The sequence below is a fragment of the Chaetodon auriga genome, chromosome 1 (genome assembly GCF_051107435.1).
Source record: "Chaetodon auriga isolate fChaAug3 chromosome 1, fChaAug3.hap1, whole genome shotgun sequence".
NCBI classification, from domain to species: domain Eukaryota; kingdom Metazoa; phylum Chordata; class Actinopteri; order Chaetodontiformes; family Chaetodontidae; genus Chaetodon; species Chaetodon auriga.
In genome coordinates this window covers 20,772,537-20,791,995 of record NC_135074.1, presented here as the reverse complement: position 1 = coordinate 20,791,995, position 19,459 = coordinate 20,772,537, and the positions used below count along the sequence as shown (strand labels likewise).

At 42.1% G+C, this 19,459-nt stretch overlaps 1 protein-coding gene across 2 annotated transcripts in view; it reads left to right on the top strand.

Annotated features, from left to right (window-relative positions):
* The first annotated feature begins 583 nt into the window (after window positions 1-583).
* Window positions 584-19,459, top strand: part of syt7b (synaptotagmin VIIb) — a 91,776-nt gene continuing 72,900 nt past the window's right edge. For both annotated transcript variants that reach the window (XM_076729217.1, XM_076729207.1), the window contains exon 1: window positions 584-1,031. In XM_076729217.1, the coding sequence (XP_076585332.1) occupies window positions 983-1,031 (49 nt within the window). In that variant the 5' untranslated portion in view covers window positions 584-982. The remainder of the gene's footprint in view (window positions 1,032-19,459) is intronic.

Below are 19,459 nucleotides of genomic sequence, written 5' to 3'. Positions count from 1 at the left end.
CACTGACACTAATGAAAAGCTTAATAGAGGCTCAACACGTGAGCGAGAGTTAAGTGGGCTGCAACTTAGGCAGGTTGTGCGTAAAAACGTATCTCTATGCGCAGAGACTCTCACGTGAATCCCATTGATTATTGATTCCGAGCGGTGTGGAGATGATTGATGATCTCTTGACTGATTAGAAAAACAAGCATTAATTCATGTCATTGCGGATCACATTGCCAATTTCTCTACACTTCTGTGCTCACACGCGCTCTTTCATCTCTCAGAGCAACGGCAGGCTTTTATACTATACTGTATTTAGATGAATAGAATCGGCTGTCTGTCTATAATTACCACTATATCAAAAAGGAGGGCTAAAACCTTGAAAGCTGTATGACTAGACACGGGCGATTTTTTTTTTTCTTTTTTGTAAATATGATCGATAATGGCCTATATAAAAAACGAATTATGCACACGGATATCAAAATGCATCTCTTTTCAAATGTCATCATGAGCAGCTCATCAGTGTGTAGTTTCGAAGTGAAACAAAATGTCTCGGGGTGTGATGCTGAAGACGGGAACCTCTGCTGAGACGGTCAACAGCACTGAGGGCGCACGGATTCCTCGCCTCAGCTGAGTAGACGACCTCCTACCGACTTACTTCACATCACCCCGCCCGTCTGCCTGCCGTCTCCTCCCTAAAGCCCTCGCTGCGACCATCCCTTTGAGCGACTCTGGGCTGAGAGGGAGAAAAGAAGAGACAGAGGGGGGGAAAGTGAGAGAGCCAAAATACACGCAGACTTCCAACATCACCTACACTACCTGCTCCTCCAGCACAACAAGGGGAGGAGGACGCACAAGTGCAGGCGCGTCCATGCGTGCCAGCCGAACAAGACAATAAGCGGGCAAAGGACCACAGATCCAGAATTGGAATTAGAGTTTATGTTGAGAACTCTTTGGGGAAAGAGCTTTGCTACAAGAACAAGGCAGCCTAAATGAGTACATGGTAAGAAGAGTCATGCATCTCAACAGAGAAGAAGATAACGGCAAAGGTGAGCAAAAGATTCCAGCGGCCATCGGTGGATCATTTCAATCCAGACTCTCTGTATAGTTCAAAGCTCTCGCGTTGGTTGCCAGATGCCCTTGAGTGTGTCATGTTGATGTCAAGTAATGATGCTGGGGGTCATTCCAACAAGCTGATGGTAACTGCTGTGCAATTACCCGTGTGTCTTTCACACGAAAAGCCTTGCACGGCTGCGAGAAGGGGTGATACACCCAAGGTGGCAATGTAGTGACTGCCTGTGAGACAGCCACTTGGGCACTTGTTGTGCTCGATTTGGTCGTTTTCGCACGAGGTGACCTGAGCATATATGCACAAGGTCATCCATTCTCGGTCATATTGATGAGCAGCCCGCCGTGTTTGTGTAGCTACGAGGTGCGTGTGTTTGTATAGTTGTCTGTAATTGAGTCGCCACGGATGTGTGTCCTCCTTTGTGGTCGGAGGGGAGAGAGCAGACGGTGTGTAATGACACGAGCATCCCATCAGGATAAGTAATGATGATGCTTCTGCCAGAGCCATACGGGGTATTTTTACTCTCAATCTTTGAACTGAGGTCGAGGTCACTGACTAACACCTGATGCTGAAGGAGATTCGCCTCTGAATGTCTGTCGACATGACGCAGCCCGTGCCTTGTTATGCACTGTTAAATAAGCACCAATAGGACTTTTCTTGTGTGCACCACACCCACATGGAGTAAGTTAAGCATCATTTTCATGATTGGCATGCAGTCTGCACAGTATGACCATCATCTGCATTGTTTTAACCTGTTTTAGATTCACCAGTTTATTGCATGCGATGTTCAAAAAGTCTCCCAACTATACATGCAAATGTGAAATAAGTGAGATATCAGCAGTACAATTCTGGCCAGAAATCTAGTTTTTGTAGTTAAAATACGAAGAGCATTATACCACATTGTGAGCGCGAGAAATCTCTCTGTAAACTCTCCTTTTCTTACATCTAAGCAGCATGCTGATAATGATGTGATATTGCTGGCAAGGGAATACATTTCATTTTTTTATGTGCAGCTGTCAAGCTTTATGGGCGTCTAATATCTTTGTTTTTACCAGCTGTAAAGCATGCTGTTTAGCCAGCATGTGGTGAGCGGTGCCCTGCACAGTGGCACACTGCATCGTTCCAAAATGTCTTACGACCTCATTGCCAGATATGGTTTCACGGGGACAAAAGATGAGTCACCATCTGCAACTAGAAGTGATTTCATGATTACATGACAGGCATGTGTGTGTGAGGGAGAGTTTGTGTGGCAGAGAGAGAGACAAACAGGAAAGAGAGAGAGAGAGAGAGAGAGAGAGAGAGTGTGAATTCTGTTGCATCTGAGAGTGAGAGGGAATGTGTGAGAGAGAGGTGTGCAAGTCAAAAAGCATTGGTGAAAAGGTGAAATATAAGTCACAATGAAGCACAGGGCCGTGTATTTAAAAAAATACTGGAGTAAAACTTTCCTATAAAGCCATCTGAAGCAACTTTTATGATTTCTACCATGAAAACATAATAAATAACAGCGACAACAATGATGCTATTACAAGGCATAATAATAACAACAATAAATATAAGAGTATTTTATTCATCACAATCAGAAATTGCAGCATTCCAACAACCAATAATAATAATAATAATAATTCTCAGAAACAGCTTCTTATTGTGGCGATTCAGTTCATTTCAGTTCAGATTTTGGACTTGCTAACACCGTGAATAATTCAAATGCATGATACAGAAAAGTGCTGATGTCAATATTTTTAGGATTTACAAATGATTCACATACAAACAAACAGTTTGGAAGACATTACCATACTCGAGTAAACCTTGCAAGCAGATTTATTGATTTATTGCATCAAGTAAATATCTTCCATCCAACTGACTGAAAGATGAAACAAACACGAACAGCGATGGTGAAACACTGTGAGCCAAGGAGGAGTAAGAGGACTGTTTTTATCCATGTTTAAACTATAAATCTGTAACTTAGACGAACAGCTTTTCTAACATTGTAACCTCGTGTTTGTGACATATTAAAGATGCCTGAAGCCTTTAACTTTCTGTCGGGCCACAGCCTGTTTTACCACTTAAACCCTCGACTGAAGCAGATGGTGTTTTAGGCTTATAGGCTATCTGCTGTGTCAAAATGAATCTGAGCGATAGCTCTGATTCATTACCAAAAAATTTATAGCCCAGCTCCCAGCTTTAATTGTCATGTTGCATTACCCTGGATAGTCTAGAGACAATGAAAAATAAGTTTAACCTATTTTATTGCAGAGAAAATCTATTTCGAGATTAATTTTAGGGAAGCATGAAGTGTTCACCATGGAGCCGAAGAAGATGTGAGCCTGCAGGTTCATAAAGAGACCAGCGTTAAGCCATCTCAGCACTCATTAGCTCTCTTGTGAGGTTGAGCTGTGCTATGAGCTAAACAGGAAGAAGTCAATCTAACTTGGTATGAAACCCCAGACTTCCTGAGAATAGTCAGATTAGTGTGTTTGTGTACACTTTAGCTGGTGATTGAAGACATTATTTTTTAAGTGCTTGTTGGCTCAAAAGATACAAACGAGCTGTAGTTTCAACTCCCTCACAAATTGTGCTTATCTGTGATATGATAAATTGAGAATAAATACGAATCAATATACCCGAGCAGCACTTAGTTGGATGTTTTAGTTATCATGTGTCTTGAATTCATGTTTTCCTTAATGCTTGAGATTCGTGCAGCAGAATCAATTTTCTGAGGTGTCTCTGTAGTACAGTGTATATTGGGTGGCACATGGTGCGGTGTCAGGCATTATTGCCTCGGCAAGAATGAGGATGCACTGATCCGACTTTTTCTCCTGATATCAGTTCCTACACCTCATCTCAGAGTATCTACCAATAGCAAGTACCATAGTGATACCAGTGCTTTACGGCAAATGTGAAAAAACTGTATACTACACTGTGGAACTTTTTTTTTTCTTAAATGACATAATGCCAGGGATTGCTGTGTCTCTATATACTGAGTCAACATGACAGAATTTCATAATTACACTGACAGAGAAGCTGCAGGTTAGTTTAACTGTAGATTGCGGTTGCCTGCAGTTGTGAATATGAGTAAATGCCTTTCTCTCTATGTGTTACACTGTTATACTGTTATAATTTAGTCCTGCGTCTTGCCCTGTTTATTTTACAATTATTTGGCTGACAGTTACTTAACTGTAATATAATTACCGATATTAAGACCTTAGCCTTTAATGTTATCAGGAAACTCAAGCTCTGGCAGCTTTTCGTGGTGTAATTCTTAATTCCAGAAGTGTCAATACCACAACCGATTTACAGTGTTAAAAATCCAAACATTATTCAGGGCCTCATTTGTGTTGATGTCAATGAGTCGGCCTAAATTTTGATGTGGTAATACAATGTAAGACTGTGGTTTTCACAAGTATTGATCAGGCTGTGCTAGTCTAAGCAGTAATAATAGAGTACATAACCTGCAATCCACAGGATGTTATTATGTATTTCTTTAGATGATCAGGTGGAAAATGTGCAATGAATCAGAGGAAGCACTGTGGAGCACAAGCACAGATACATGTGCTGTAGTGTTCTGCAGTTTGTTTGTCGAGGTCTTCCTGCAGTGTTGTTGTAATCTCTCCAGAACAGGCCAGGTGTAAATGTCAGGTGTCAAGTAGGTCCCAGTGCAAGGTGCAAAAGAGACTCATTATTAATCCAGCACGTCAATGGTCAGAGATAATTGCGTAATATTAGTAGCATTCAGATTCAGAGGAAAACGTTTAATTAACGTTATGGTTCAAAACTAATGGGCTGGAATCTTATTAGTGGTTTGAGACAAGCTGCAAGAGACAAGAGAGAGACAGAGCAGTAATTAATAGAATCTGAAACAAAGGTATTTACATTTCCAGTTTAACTCTGAGCCTCGCTGTTGGGAAGCAAGACGTCGAGATTTACAGACTCAAGGGATGAGACGCTGGGGCCATGAAAGGGGAACTATTGCTCTGTTCTACTTAGCTGCGCAGATATTTACAGCCAAAGAGGAGTATGATAGAAGCTCACATCAAAATGATAGCTGGATAGAAAAGTCAGACAGGAGGGGGCCAATAAAAAGACACAACGTGTCACAGAGAGGGGCCGAGATGAGTTTGTGTGCGGTGAACAGGGCTAGACAAATAAATTCTTCAGTGTTTCAGAAAACTGTCACATCGATTTCTGTCATGGTGTACAATTTGAAGTAGAGGAATCATAAAAAACCAGGTCTTTCCCTGAGGAACGCCTCACAGCCAAACGCGTCAGCATGTTTGGATGTTCATTATTTGTAAATGAAATCACCCAAATGGTCAAGATGCAAGGTGACTCTTACTTTTTTATTGCTATCGCAGTGCAACACGAAGCTATCATCTTTATTTGTATTTGTTTACATTGCAGAATATCTGTGTTCATATTTATACCAAGGGTTGACTGGTCAGTGCTGGAAGACGCTGGATGTCGTCTGGTTTGCTTCATTTTCTGTGTTTACCTGTTTCCTTCAGCCATTTATACTCCTCATACATACAAAAGCTTCTCTGCCAAGAAGAAAGTGATTTATTTTTCCTCAGTGATTTGTAACAGTTTTGAAAGCCACAGACGAATGATGCTGTCCTGCTGATCGGGGCGTCACATCAGAAAAAGCTTTTGTGTGTCGTCAAAGAGATCATGGTGTCAGGCGTTGCCTCCTGTATGGTCCAGTGGAGTTTTGGGCAGCCGTAAGCTTGAGGATGAACCTCACAGTGTCCAAGCAGTCCCAGGGGTGGATGTTGAGGTAGATGGACGGATGAAAACACATTCAGGATTCCTCAATATGACTCCCTCTCCTCTGCTGGTACTGGGTCCAAAGATGAGGTTTGACTGAAAGTGCGCCTTGCTCGTTCGTCTCCTGATGGAAGCCCGACTCAAACAGCTGGAAATTGAAGCTGAGGCAGCTGGAGCTCAAGTCTAAGAAGGAGACTTGGTGCCAACCACTTGTGAAACTGAAGTAAATTCCTATTTTATTGCATTAAACACATCAGTCGAGTGAAATCTGTCCTTTTTTTATTGAAGTACAAAATCCACAGGAAAGCCCAAGAAGTCATAGCTGCGCCTCCTTCAGAGCACAGCCTAAAGAACGATTTGGTTAAAGCTGCAATCCTACGTGTTTATAAATTGGTCTGTTACAAAAATTCAGAAATCATTAACGAGACCCAAAGAAGACTTAATGTTGAGTTCGCCAGGGTAAACAGAAGCCTGTTTGACAATCAGTTGCATCGTAGTATACCTAAATGCAGAGAAAGTGAACTTTTCCTGTGCTGCTGTGTTAGCCAGCAGGTATGTTGACTCATAAGGTTGCATTTCCATCACTCTCTGTTGAAAAGAATCTTCTCCTGAGAACAATGTGCTCAGTCCACATGTAGTTTTTGTTCACAAAAGTTCAACAAGCACAAATCAAATATTCAAAATAGGAAAACCTGGTTTTGCTCTTGACATTCAGAGATGCATGTTGGATCCAGTCCTTTGCCAGCCGTTATCTACAGTGATCACAGCTGTTGCATCTTTCTGCCCTACATGTACGATCACAACTGACCTACGTGGTGGGCTTTGGTCGTGCAAGATTACAAGTTAGAAAGTGTGAGTGTAGGTTTGTCATCTTGCATGATTCACGGTTTGTGTCTTAAGGGGAGGAGTTTAACAACCTCAGCTGGTGCCCCCCGACCCCCTGGAGTCTAATCTTATCCAGTGTTTTGTATGTATATAAAGTGGAGTGTTTGGTGCCTGTGTGACAATGGTTCCAATGCCAAGATGACATCCATTTCACTTCCTGACTGCTATCCTGAGGACCCTTATTGGAGAGGCACCAAGCCCAGTTCTCCAATCAAAACGATGCTGTTTCATCAGACAAGCTGTATACTCTCTGTTGTTGCCAGTCGAGGAGGTGCTGATTTGATGTGAGCTGCACGCCACTGTGTCTCTAGATCTGTCTTTATCCTGTAAGTGCTAAACTACCGTAAATATTAGACCTTTGTTTTGATGTGAAACTGAGGCACTCGTTTTTTCAGTGAAACTGCGCATACACACACTCAGGAATATGTGTGTTCAGAAACACTGCAAGCGTAGATGCTGTCTCATGTTTTTGGTTTTGGAGAGGTCAGATTGGTGCGATTTTTGTTTCTTTCATCAAGAGTGAGGTAGACCTTGTTAAAATGCTGAGTTTGGAGTCCTCTTTTGGTCGTATGTGTTTATTTGATTTCAGCAGCAGCCTCAGGCCCTTTCTCCTTTGTTCACTTCCTTTTTTTTTTTTGTTATTTGTAAATCTGAGTTACCTTGGACCAATCCAAGCAATAAAGACCCTTGTTTACCTAATCCCTCTGGTTTTATGTTGCTTCCATTTCCCCTAGAGAGCTGCGTAATAACAGTGGACAAACTATGTTTTTTTTTTTTCTTCATTTAATTTAGAGGACTTGCTCATCATATTCCATAAGTGGACAGAAGGGGGTTGCGCGTGCAGTGCAAGGAAGTCCACGAAAATGAAGCTGTTTTTAAGGAAGGTATTGACAAGCAGTTTTGAGGTAGTCCTTAACTTCAGCTTGTCTGTTTTTACTTACTGTTGTGAAGAGAAGAAATTTCACTGCAAAAGAGCATATCATCTGTTAAAATCTCAATCATTCACTCATATTGTTTACACCCCTGTCCTAAACCTGTTCTGGGAAAGACAAACACATTGCAAGACTTAGTGTATGTGTACATTTGTGTGTTGTATTTGTGTGTGTCAGACATGCCTGTGCTCTTATATAACCCTGTCTCAGCAGCTTGTCCATGCTTCCAACAGCAGCCTAATTGTTTTGTGTGTTCATTTTGATTCTACCTCTCCTCTCACTTGACCCTGCTTGCCATCATGTCTGGGTTTTACTTTGTGCCTCGCAATTATTGATAAGTAGCTGAGCACAAGCAAAACAGATGGCCAGAGATGGCAGAGAAGATTTTGAAATCTGTATGAGGTTGCGTCAAGAAAGTAGCCTACCACTGTACCAGCAGTGTGGGTTGAAAATGTTACTGGCAGATATAGGGGGTTGGTGGAGAAAGACAGAAATAGATAATTGGAGATAGAGGCAGAGAGGAAGAGAGGGAGGCAGTCTAGTTTTTGAGAGAATATGTATGTTATGTCTCCCAGTAGTGAGTACTTTTGAAGAGGAAGCAAGAGAGAGAGAGAGAGACATATACTCGGCCTTTAAATCAGTGAACTCATTGAAGCAACACTGGTCTCCAGATACTGTGCGTAGAGGCAGTAAAGAGGAGAAAAGCAGAAGAAAGGAAGAGAAGAAGCTCGATCTGCCTTTTTTGGATCGTGATTTATGTGTACGGATTTGGAGAGAGATGCTCTCCAAGCTCTTAATGTTTGGTAAAATGCTGACAGTCATAATGGTATGTTTAAGTATCTCTAGTTCAACTAAATATAGTTTCTTCCAGTCTGAAGTCTCGATAAGACTCATGGGGTGAGACAGAAGGTTGCCTCTGTATATAATTAACATACATGGCAGATTTATTTGAGCATTGACTCAAGTGTGTAATTCGAGCAACAAGAGAGTGTTGAACCTTCACATGCACAGGCTTTATATCTGTCTTCGCCGAATAAGACGTCAAAACGCATTCAGATGCTGTTTATGGGATATTTCCCCTTATGGTCATTTTTATTTTCTCCTCAGGAGCAGCCAGTTTCGTCTGTGCTCCTTGTCTCTGCTAGTTTCCACTCCTGGCCTGGGGATTGTGTAGACCGCCATGAGTCACTGGCCTCTTCTTTTCACTTGTCAGCCATGAGGTTATAATGCATGCAGAGGTTCAGGTTATCTCATCCAGATTCCAGTCCACCTCAGCACAGGTGCCCCTGCCAAACAGTAGGCGTCACTTCATGGTCACTGCTACCAAAAGGCAGCCCAGTGTCCACTGCATGATTTACATCCAATGCCAGCATTCAATGCCAATACAGGAAGTAGTCCTCCCTGTATGTGGCAAGGTCCAATGTAAGGGTGGAGGGGTCGGGGTCATCCAACTTTCATGCAGGAGACAGGAGTTCACTTTTCACTGACTGTAAACACAAGCGTTTCTAACTTTAACCAAATGTTTTAATTGCCGAACTCTAACCAGACATGACATTTCAGAAAGTGTGAACTGTTAAAAACTTTGCCATTGGATGTAAAAAAAAAAAAAAAAAAAAAAAAGAGAGAGAGAGAGAGAGAGAGTAATTGTCATTGAATCAATACGGGTTTTTGTAGAATTGTCCAATATCAACGTTCTTGTCTGGTGATAGGGTTGCAAAGACGTGACCAGTGAACGCTGCCTGTTGACCACTGGAATAGTTTGTGCATCATTATTGCTTCATGCTGAATGAACATTAAGGCATCTTGGATGAGGGCGCTCGCCTGACAGACCTTCTGATTGGCATTTGAGTTGATCTCTGAGCTACTTATGGAACAAAACCTGGCTTGGAAACTGCAGCAACAAGCTTCAAGTGGTGATTACTTTATTTTGCTGGATACATGGGATGGAATGACAGATATTTTTTGGGACTCCTGTCTCAACACACAGTGGCCTTGTGTGACTCTGAAAGGCACTCATGATGAGTAAGGCAGAGGGCTATTTGTGGTTTGTACTCCTGCCCAGAATGGAGGCTTAAGAGAGGGAGCACTGTCGCATCGGGAGTAAGAGTGCGACTTGGCTCCCCCCGTGTTATTGAACGGGACACACAAATTAATTGTTTAAGTGGAGGATTGATGGCTGGCTGGGTGGCTGTCTGTAACGATGGATGAGTGGATGGATGGATGGATGGATGGATGGATGGATGGAGGACAAAGAATAGGAAATACAAATGGGAAATAATCCAGACACAAAGCTTGTGCACCCCACCTAGAATGAGAGAGGTGCACAGGATATTATAAGAACAGATATCAGCAGTCTAGCCAGGAACAGATGGTGAGACAGAGCTACGCACAGACAGGCTCTTCCTGCCAATACAGGACCGACAGCGAGTAGTGTCAGCATGTACATGCACAGACACATACAAACACAGTCTTGGACTTGTAAGTCTTGATGAAGGAGCGTAAATGATCTCAAATTCTGCATTGCTGTCACGGAAACACCAACAACCCCTCATGTCCTCTCTCCTCTTTTGTTCTGTTCTCTGTTACTGTGCCGACCCTCGTCTTCTTCCTCTCTCCATCCATCCTCCAGTTTATTTATTGTATCACCTTAAAATGTTACAGTGATGCATTTGAAAACTAACTAACACTGATGCCCGACTGGTACACTGCACTTTCATATGATCCAGTTTTAGATTCCTGTTCCCAGCAAAAACATTTACGTTTGACTGGTAAATTATTCATTACAGGTACTAGAGAGGCAACATAATTAAATAAGCTAATGCAAAGAAGCTCTTAGGGACTATTAAATGTTGCACAAATGTTTAGTTCACAGTTAATTAAGTTTATACTTTGTCTGATGCACAGCAGACATCCTAACCTAAGCATCACTCAGGGGTAGAGCAGGTGTGGGCTTGTGTGCAGGTGGCCTGTGGAATCCTGGAAGTCCTGAGGCCCTGTGATACTCAGGAGCTGTGGACCCTGGAGACCTGGTGTTCAAACCTGCTGCAGTTCACGTTGATGGACACACACTCACCACACTGCTGGCTCAGGCCCTAATTCCCATGTTTCACTTTTCTGGCAACTTTCACTCACTGTGGTCTGAAGAGACTCAGTCAGATTCTGCTTTTAAAAGGTTCAGGTGGATTGCACAATAAATGATTGACAAATATTCTCTGCAAATGAAGCGTGAGCAGCAACCTTTCCTGCACCTGACTGTATAAACGTACCACTCGTTGAGCTGTCGAAGATCTTTGCTTATTAAGGGCAGCCGTTCTGGGTACAATGTCAATTTTTTGTCTTACATTACTCACCAGAAATGGTTTCCTTGGGTTATGTCCAGGTCATGCAGTTGCAGAAACTTGCTTGATTAGCTGCAGTATCATGTTATTGAGAGTCAGAGCGAGTCATCACCTAAATCACTCTGCATAATTTGCTGTTTGTTCTGGCCTCCAGCTACAGGGGTCAATAACCTCTCAGTCAATGTTTGTTTCAGACTGATATAGTAACTGCAAAGTATATATGTGATGCATAGAGCTGCAACTATCAGATAATCAATTGCTTTTTCTTTCTTTCTTTTTTTTTTTTTTTTTGATTAATGGATCTATTGTTGAGTCTAGAAAATGTTAGAAAGAAGTGACAAATGCCCACCACCAGTTTTTAGAGGCCAAAGTTACACCGCCAGATTGCTTGTTTTGTCCAAACAACAGTAAAAGACTTAAAGATCCATTCATTCATTCATTCATTATAACTTGGAAATATGTTGAGGTGGAGACCTCATTTACAATATAGCCAAGTAAAATAACTGAAAAGCAGCAAAGAAATTTGAGAATTTGGATTCAGAGAATATTTGGCATTTATAGCCATGTTAGCAGTGTGGCTCTAGGGATGGTCTATTGTGATGGCGATGTTGGTCTATTGACAGTGTTGCCATATTGTGCTACTCTTTATTGAATTGGGCAAGTAAGTTGAAAGCTTTTTCCTTTTCTAATTATTATGCTGTCCGAGCAACAAAAGACTTGCAAAAAGCTAACTGCTAATCTGTTCATGCATTGAGTTAAAACTTTTTTTTCTAATGTAACCTTATGTTGAAGGCTTTTTAGTGCTGTCAGTTTGCCTGATTATACTGATGAAACAGAGGATCTGAGGCTATAGGACTGATTTTTTTGTGTTTGCTTTTGAATGGGCCACTTTTTGACTGTCCAGTATTGACCAGTCTATTATTTTTGAGTCCAGACTGATTTATCTCTGAGGTGCATTTGTGTTGAGGAAGCATTACCATGCTAAGATGGTGAACATGGTCAGTATTATTCAGTACCTGCTGAACATCAGCATGTTAGATACATTGTTAGCCTCACAGTGTGGCTAGCATGGCTGTAGACTCTTTGTCTTGTTACTTGATAAATGACCTAAATGATAAATGATTGATGATTAATTTGTTACAGGTTAATTTCTGTCCATCAACCACTAAGTGTTGCTACTATTTTGTCCTAGTCTTCCCTCTTTGCCTTTCCTGCCCCCATCCTGTCATGAAACAATAAGCTAAGGTGGCCACAGAAAGCAAAAACCTCCCTTCCCTGCTGTTTTAGACAGAAGCACAAAGTCTGACCTAACAATGCAAACTCTATTGTTTGAGAATTTGAGCCACTTCCCTCTGCCAACCTTCAGCTGCCAGTTTCACTTTGCTCTGAGGCCTGGCGATCCCGACTTCTGTTTCTCCCCCACTGATGAAAGCAGTGGTCTGCGTTGCTGGATGAAGTGGCTCGCCTTGGACGGGGCCCCCAAGGATGATGTCTGCTACAGCCTTCAGCACCTGGTCACTATGCAGCCACGGTGTGCGTCTCAGGGCCACCGAGCAACAGCTGAAGATTTGCTGCAGCGTTCTTCTCCCGAGGCGTCAAGGGCATGGAGGTGACTCAGCCTCACTCCTGAAGAACAGACTGGACAAGTTATTGCAGAGGCAGTGAATTAATTCAAGAAACTTCTGAACAGGTTGCGTTGAAATGTTCTTTTCTCGCTGTTGTTCCATCTGTTTCTTCAGTTTTCTTGTACATATCCTTCCCAATAATCCAGCACATTAATCTTTCCCTTTGTTATGTGTTTTATTTGTACAATACCCGTGTATTCCCTTTGCTATTGAATACAAATATATATTCTTTCCTCCCTTCACTTATCAGTAGTCAGCTCACTCTTGGTGGGCAGCTCTTGTTGTCTGCTGTTAGTATGGCCAGCACTGTAGGATAGTGTTGTCTGTCTCACAGTGGATTCAGTGAATTTGTGCTTGAGGAAACACAGAAAAGACAGAAAAAGAAAAGTTATATATACAGTTTAGAAATGCACACATAGAATATGAAGTGCTTTTAAAAACCTAGTAGGACCTGCACAACCTCCCAATACAAGCCACTGATATTTTCCATTACAACTAAACGCCCACCACCTGCTCCAGTGACGAATGTAATTGCCATATTCTTGTTATCAGCTATCTATACAGTGTTCGCTCCGCAAGGGAGTGAGATAGAGAAATATGAGTTGGTGTGTGTGTGTTTGTTTACAGGTTGGCATAATGGAGGGTCCCATCTCTTTGTAAATTAGGGTGTTTGCTCATGCATATGTGTGTCTGTGTTTGCAATGATGTGTGACAACGTCTGCATCAATTTTTGTATCGGCGTCAAGCTGATGCTGTCCTGCTCCAGCCTCACTTCTGCACCTTTCTCCTTCAATTTCCCTGCCTCTGCTTTTAATGGATTGTTTTTATTTTCCCTGTGTGTCTAAAACCATCATACATTCAAAATGCTTAAATTATAGTGATGGAAAGTGGCCAAGAATGGAGAGAGAAGGAAAGGAGGAGAATGGATGATGGCACTCCATTGAGGATTTTGGGAAGAGGAGAGGAGAGAAGGCAAAGAGGAGGTGATTTGAAGAGTAAGGAAAGATAGATTGAAGAAACAGGGGAGTTAATATATCTGCATTCATCTAGAGTATGAAAATATAGAAAACAAGCTCAAGGCTGGGCCAGCTGAGACCCTAAATATGCAATAGTTCTACTGTCATGCACTACTAAGCCCAGGCATTTTCACCCCTCTCCGACAGACACAGTAGATAGAGTGGATTAAACGGTGTGAGAGATTGGTCTGAATCAACACATGCGATCAACATGTGCTTGTGACCGTTCTCCTCACCAGGGTTTTAACGGGAGTCTGACACTGCTTGGCTTCAGCATATAGAAATGATTACAATAGGATTTATAGGATTGCCATAGCTGTAGTTTATGCTAGGGTAATGTATAACCACAATAATACACTCTGACTTCTGGCATCCGCCTCCAAGGTGGCATTCTTTGCCTCCATCTTGTCTGTTCATTTTGCATCCATCATCCCGCATGAATGATGGGGTGTGTATGTGAACACGTTATGTAATGTATACAGTAGATGTGGCCTCAGACAGTGTATGTAATTAATTAGAGCACTGAAAGAGGGATAAGACTGTTAACAGCCATGCTGGCGGCTTTGTAAGGCTGTTCTTTAGACACAGCTCTGCTGTGGAGCGTAATGCTGATGCGAGCGTGGCAATCTGCTCACACTGACAATGTTAAAATGGTAAATGGACTGTATTTTTGTAGCGCTTTTCAAGTCTACTTTGACCACTCAATGCGCCTTACAACACATGCCTTATTCACCCATTCACACACACACACCAGTGACACAGCATCCAGAGCAATATGGGCTTCAGTATCTTAGCTCAAGGACACATGCGGACTGAAGGAGACGGGGATCAAACTGCTGACCCTCTGATTGATGGATGACCTTCTGAGCCACAGCAATGCTAAAAATGCTGATGGTTAGCAGGTATAGTATGTCTCATGTTCGCCATTGAATGTAGTTTAGCTTGTTGGCGTGCAGGTATTTGACCTGATGATGGTGCTAGATCAAAAGTTCAGGGTCTTACAAGTTATCCTGAGCCCGAAGTCCAAAATGTGAGTGCCATATTTCGCAGCAATCCATTCAATAGTTGTTGAGACGTCTCACTCAAGAGCACAAAATCAAATGTGATGGTGGCGCTAGAGGAAAAGTCAGAGGATCAGCAAAGTCATCAGGATTCATCCCCCGGGGACCATTAATGTCTCTACAGAATGTCACAGCAATCCATCCGATAGTTGTTGAAATATTTGAGTCTGGACTAAAGTGGTGGACTGGCTGAAAAACTGACCGATGGACAGACATTACTGAGCTGCAAGTGTGCCTAAAAAATGTATGAGAGAACTATTGAAACAGGAGAGAGAGAGAGAGAGAGAGAGAGAGAGAGAGTGAGAGAGAGAGAGAGAGAGAGGCAGACATGGTCAGATTCATTCGGAGGCACAGTGAACAGGACACAAAGAGCGACGTTCTGGGGCTGGTTGGTGGGTTTTCTGGTTGTTTGCTTGGTTGGATGGATTGGTTGCTGGAGGTTACAGAGTTACAAGGGAGAGGACTAGACAGCTGGGTACAGGCTCAGTCGGTGTTTATTTATAAATAAACGCTTTGAATAATTTAGAAGAACCATCAAGCGACCACATGAGCTATTCCCAAATTGGACAAACAGGAGATACAAAGCCAAATCCTGAATTTCAGGGTACTCTCAGGTTTACAGTGTCTTCAAAAAGGTGCGCCTGAGGAAGAGAGGCTTCAATGGGTGTCAGTGAAAAAAAGTGCTTAGTCAATTTCCCTGACAGAAAGCGGATAGATATTCTAAAGATTGACTCAGATAACAGCATTAGACGACAGTTCGTCCCATATCTTCTCAAAACTGTGCAGGCAAAAAAAAAAAATCCCTCAGGTTGTAATCTCTCTATACATCAATTTACCTCCCCCACCTGTCTGTCTGTGTCTTTGTGTCTCACTATCTACATACGCCACAGTATTTCCAGTGTCTGCTCCTTGTGATGTCGCAGATTGCTGTGGCACTGGGGCCCAGAATCATAAAACAATGACGTGCTGCATGGATCACAGGAGCACAATCAGACACACAGAGGCAGAGATAAATAGCAAAAAATAGCAAAAGAGAAAGCGAGAGCAACTGTGTGACAGACAAACTGTGTGTGTGTTGATGCTTGTGAGAGGAACAGATGTAGATGTGTGTGTGTGTGTGTGTGTGTGTGTGTGTGTGTGTGTGTGTGTGCTGGATAGGAAACGGGGAGAAGAGGGGATATAGAGACACTATAGAGGATGACGTGAGAGATAGACAGAAGGTGAAGAGGCAAACTGAGCTGCTGTTTGTTGTCTTTTCCTTGAGCTGCACAGCTGGCAGAGGGGTAGAATACAGTGTGGAGCTCTGTTGCAGAGTTACGTCGATGTTCACGGCTTCCAACAAGCTAAAAGCACCACCTTACCTGTGTAAACACAGGTGGATTAAAAAAAAAAAAAAGCAGTGTAGCTGCATCTCAGTTGATGTAGACTCAATCCAGTATAAGAGCTGATGTTTCAGTGGGACCCGTGTAGGCTTCAGTCATCAGCGATTCTGTTTCTTCTGTCCTCTGTACTCCAAAACAAGTTACAACTTGTTACATCATCCTTCCACATTCGCCTGATAAAAGCTTTGATTCACTTGTGTTTAATGTTCATGTTCATTTATCATATAGTTTGGTTTCAACACTCGCGGAGGCTTGAGACGTCGCCTAAGTTGGCTCACGGCGTGTCGTACATTACTTAATAGGGTGAAAGTATGCTGTCGAGGCTCTGCTCTCTCTGCTGTGGACAGAAAGAAAACGTAAGTACAGTAGAGTCATATTCAGTGGTTCGTTAGATTAGCAGTAAAAACTTGGGGGACAAACAGTATTTATCCTGCAGTCAAGAAAGGAATAAACAAACTTTGAAATGTTTCCATTAAATATTAGTGCCTTTACTCTCTGACCCTCTGGCAAAGAGAGGCTTTCATATTCAGAAGATTAAAAAAAAACATATATTGATTTGGTTTTCCATCAGAGTGAGCTTTATTTTACTTTTGTCAAAGTTATGTTAATAGACACTGTAATGTGTGGACTGATTTGAAAAGCAGGTGTAGTGGTGCAATCAAACAGTGATCAGAGACTCTAACGGCCGGACTGTAATCGCTGCCTGCGAGAAGCTGCAAAATCAATGTTATCCTTTTCGTGATGTAGACAGTTGCTTGTGTTCCAGGTTTGATCATCTGATTACATATTTTTGTCAGCCAAAATTGCTGATTGTAAAAATGGTAGAAGTATTTGTGATTCATAGCAAACAGCCTAAAGGTGCCCTGTGGGTGTTTATGTAAACAGCGTGTCTGTTTACTGTACATTCAGTGTTATTCACCGAACTGCATTGTGTGAATCCTGGAGGCCTAGTGTGTTTGAATTGTGTGAATTTCCTTCCTCATAAAAATCAAAAACACGTTTTTGATCGTTTTGAAACCTGCTTTGCTAACATCCATGTTGACTTGGGAGCAGTTTTCTTTCTTTCTTGCCTCTGCTGGCACATTGCTGCATTTCTTGATGTACAACCATCACCTGTAGATCAGTGGAACAGCGTGAAACCATTGGCTGTGTGTGTGTGTGTGTGTGTGTGTGTGTGTGTGTGTGTGTGTGGTGTCAGTCGCTTGCTTGTGTGTGTGCATGACAATAAACAAAAGGGGTATTCAATCATAACAACCACAACACGGCCTCAATCCTAAACGACTGAATAGGTCGATTGCCAAAAACTCCCGAAATGACATATATGAATGTTGGAGAGCACCAGTTGATAAGTATGACAACCTTCATCGTCACATGGTTAATGCTGTGAATCGGCGCCGTTTGCTTTGGTTGAGGTTGAACAGGGCCTTCATTGTACTGGACCTCTGTTGTCACATGGTTAACACTGTGAAGCAGCTGCAGTCGTTCCTTAAGTTTATGCTCCAAAGGTACTTGGTTAGGTTTAGTAAAACTATATCTGATTAGCATTGGCTTAGTTTCACCACTTTTCACTTTTGATTTTATAGTTTATCAGCCAGTGTCGATACATACTAGTATCTACTGTACATACAACTTAATCAGCTACCAAGAGTATACATATTTTGCCATCATGGCTTCACTGATCCTCTCGTCAGTGAACAGGAAGATTTGTTGGGCACTGCAACTGAATTTCAACTGAAAGACTGTACGCTCTCATTCTCATTTTTGCAATGACTTCTAGGTCATCATTTATTTCCCCTTCCCACAAATCTTTCACCAGCCTGTCTTCCCATCCCTCTGTCTCTTCTCTTAACTCGCTTTCTCTTTATCTCTCACTATCTCTCCCGGCTCTTTGGTGAGTCACCTTGCATGTCTGAGTAATTATACACACCCACAGGCACACACATGCACAACAATACAGACATAAACAAACTTAGCACACAAGATATTCCTAATTATGGAAAAAAAATATTCAAACGAGTCAATAGAAGTTGCACGAGTATAATGGAGAAACCCCCTTTGGAGTGTCGATGCATTAACCTGCAATGTAACTCATGAGGCGTTGAGACTGAAAGCAACGCGGCGTTAAAAATGCGAGGGGCTGCTTTGGTGTGGGTGTGCTATTTCTGGTACTAGTGAGGCAATAAGATGAGGTTTGAGTAGTGCATGCATGACTTTGAAGGCTTATTAGTCAGCAAATCAGCGCACATAAGTTTATTGTACTGTTTTCAAGTGTAACTAATACAGATATTGCCATGCAGAGAGCATTAAAAACGGCTTTAAAAACGATTAATCATTAATCAATAAACAGCACGGCTTCATGTATTTGTTTGGCCAACACCTGGATTCTCTGAACCAGGCTCATATTTTTTTGGCTCGCTAACGTTTTAGCCAGTGTGCACAGTGTTGGCATCAAGTCCACACAGTTGTTGAAATTGTTACGGGAGTTCTGTTTTCCATCTTTCTCCTCTTCTAGCCATTATCTCCGTAGGTGCCGTGGTTGTTGTTTCAGTGTTGGCATGGCAGAACATGGATAAATGTACTTTTATGCTCCTATATGTCTAATGTCAGTGCCGTGTGTGTCTGGATCGAACTAATCTTGTGCCTGAATCATCACAGACGCCCACAGACCCACAGCTCTGAAGAACACAGAATCAGAGCTAATATCCAGCAGCTTCATGCACTTAATGGCAAGGTGCATTAGGTTACCACTGTCATGCCCCCCAGGTGTTGCAAAGTAGATCTCAGTGAGTAGAGCTTGACTTCTCTTATGAATTAGATATGACATATTACAGAGTGCATTGAATTAATTATGACAAGGGATTCCATCTCGATTCCAATATTAAAACGGCCTACCTTTAATAATGACTAATTATTTACACGGTGCCACAGGGCCATGATTTTACAGAACCAAATCTCTGCCCTGTGTCTTCTCATTACCAGGCTTCAAATCATAGAATTTTTCTACAAGGCATAATGTTATGAGCAACTTAAGCGATGAAGGTATGGCTTTCCCTTTTTTTTTCTCTCACAAGTAACTTTAAGGTTGGAAAAGTCCTCTTTATTCATTACATCCTCATAGTGTCATATATATATATTCTGTATCAGATTGGTATAAAGAGGCTTTAAAGAGGGCAACATGATAAAAAAGGGAGTACAATACAGCAAATGAATTACCTAACAACATCGAAGAATTAATAATCACTTATTGCCCTCCCCCCCAAAAACAGGACAGAATAAGGATCACTTAAGTGGCAGCCCACCCCCGCCATTCTCTAGAAAACTGCCATCAGTATGACACATCCAACATTTTATAATTACACTTCTGCAATGAATGAGGTCAGTGTGGCTGGACTCCACACCTCCAGATAA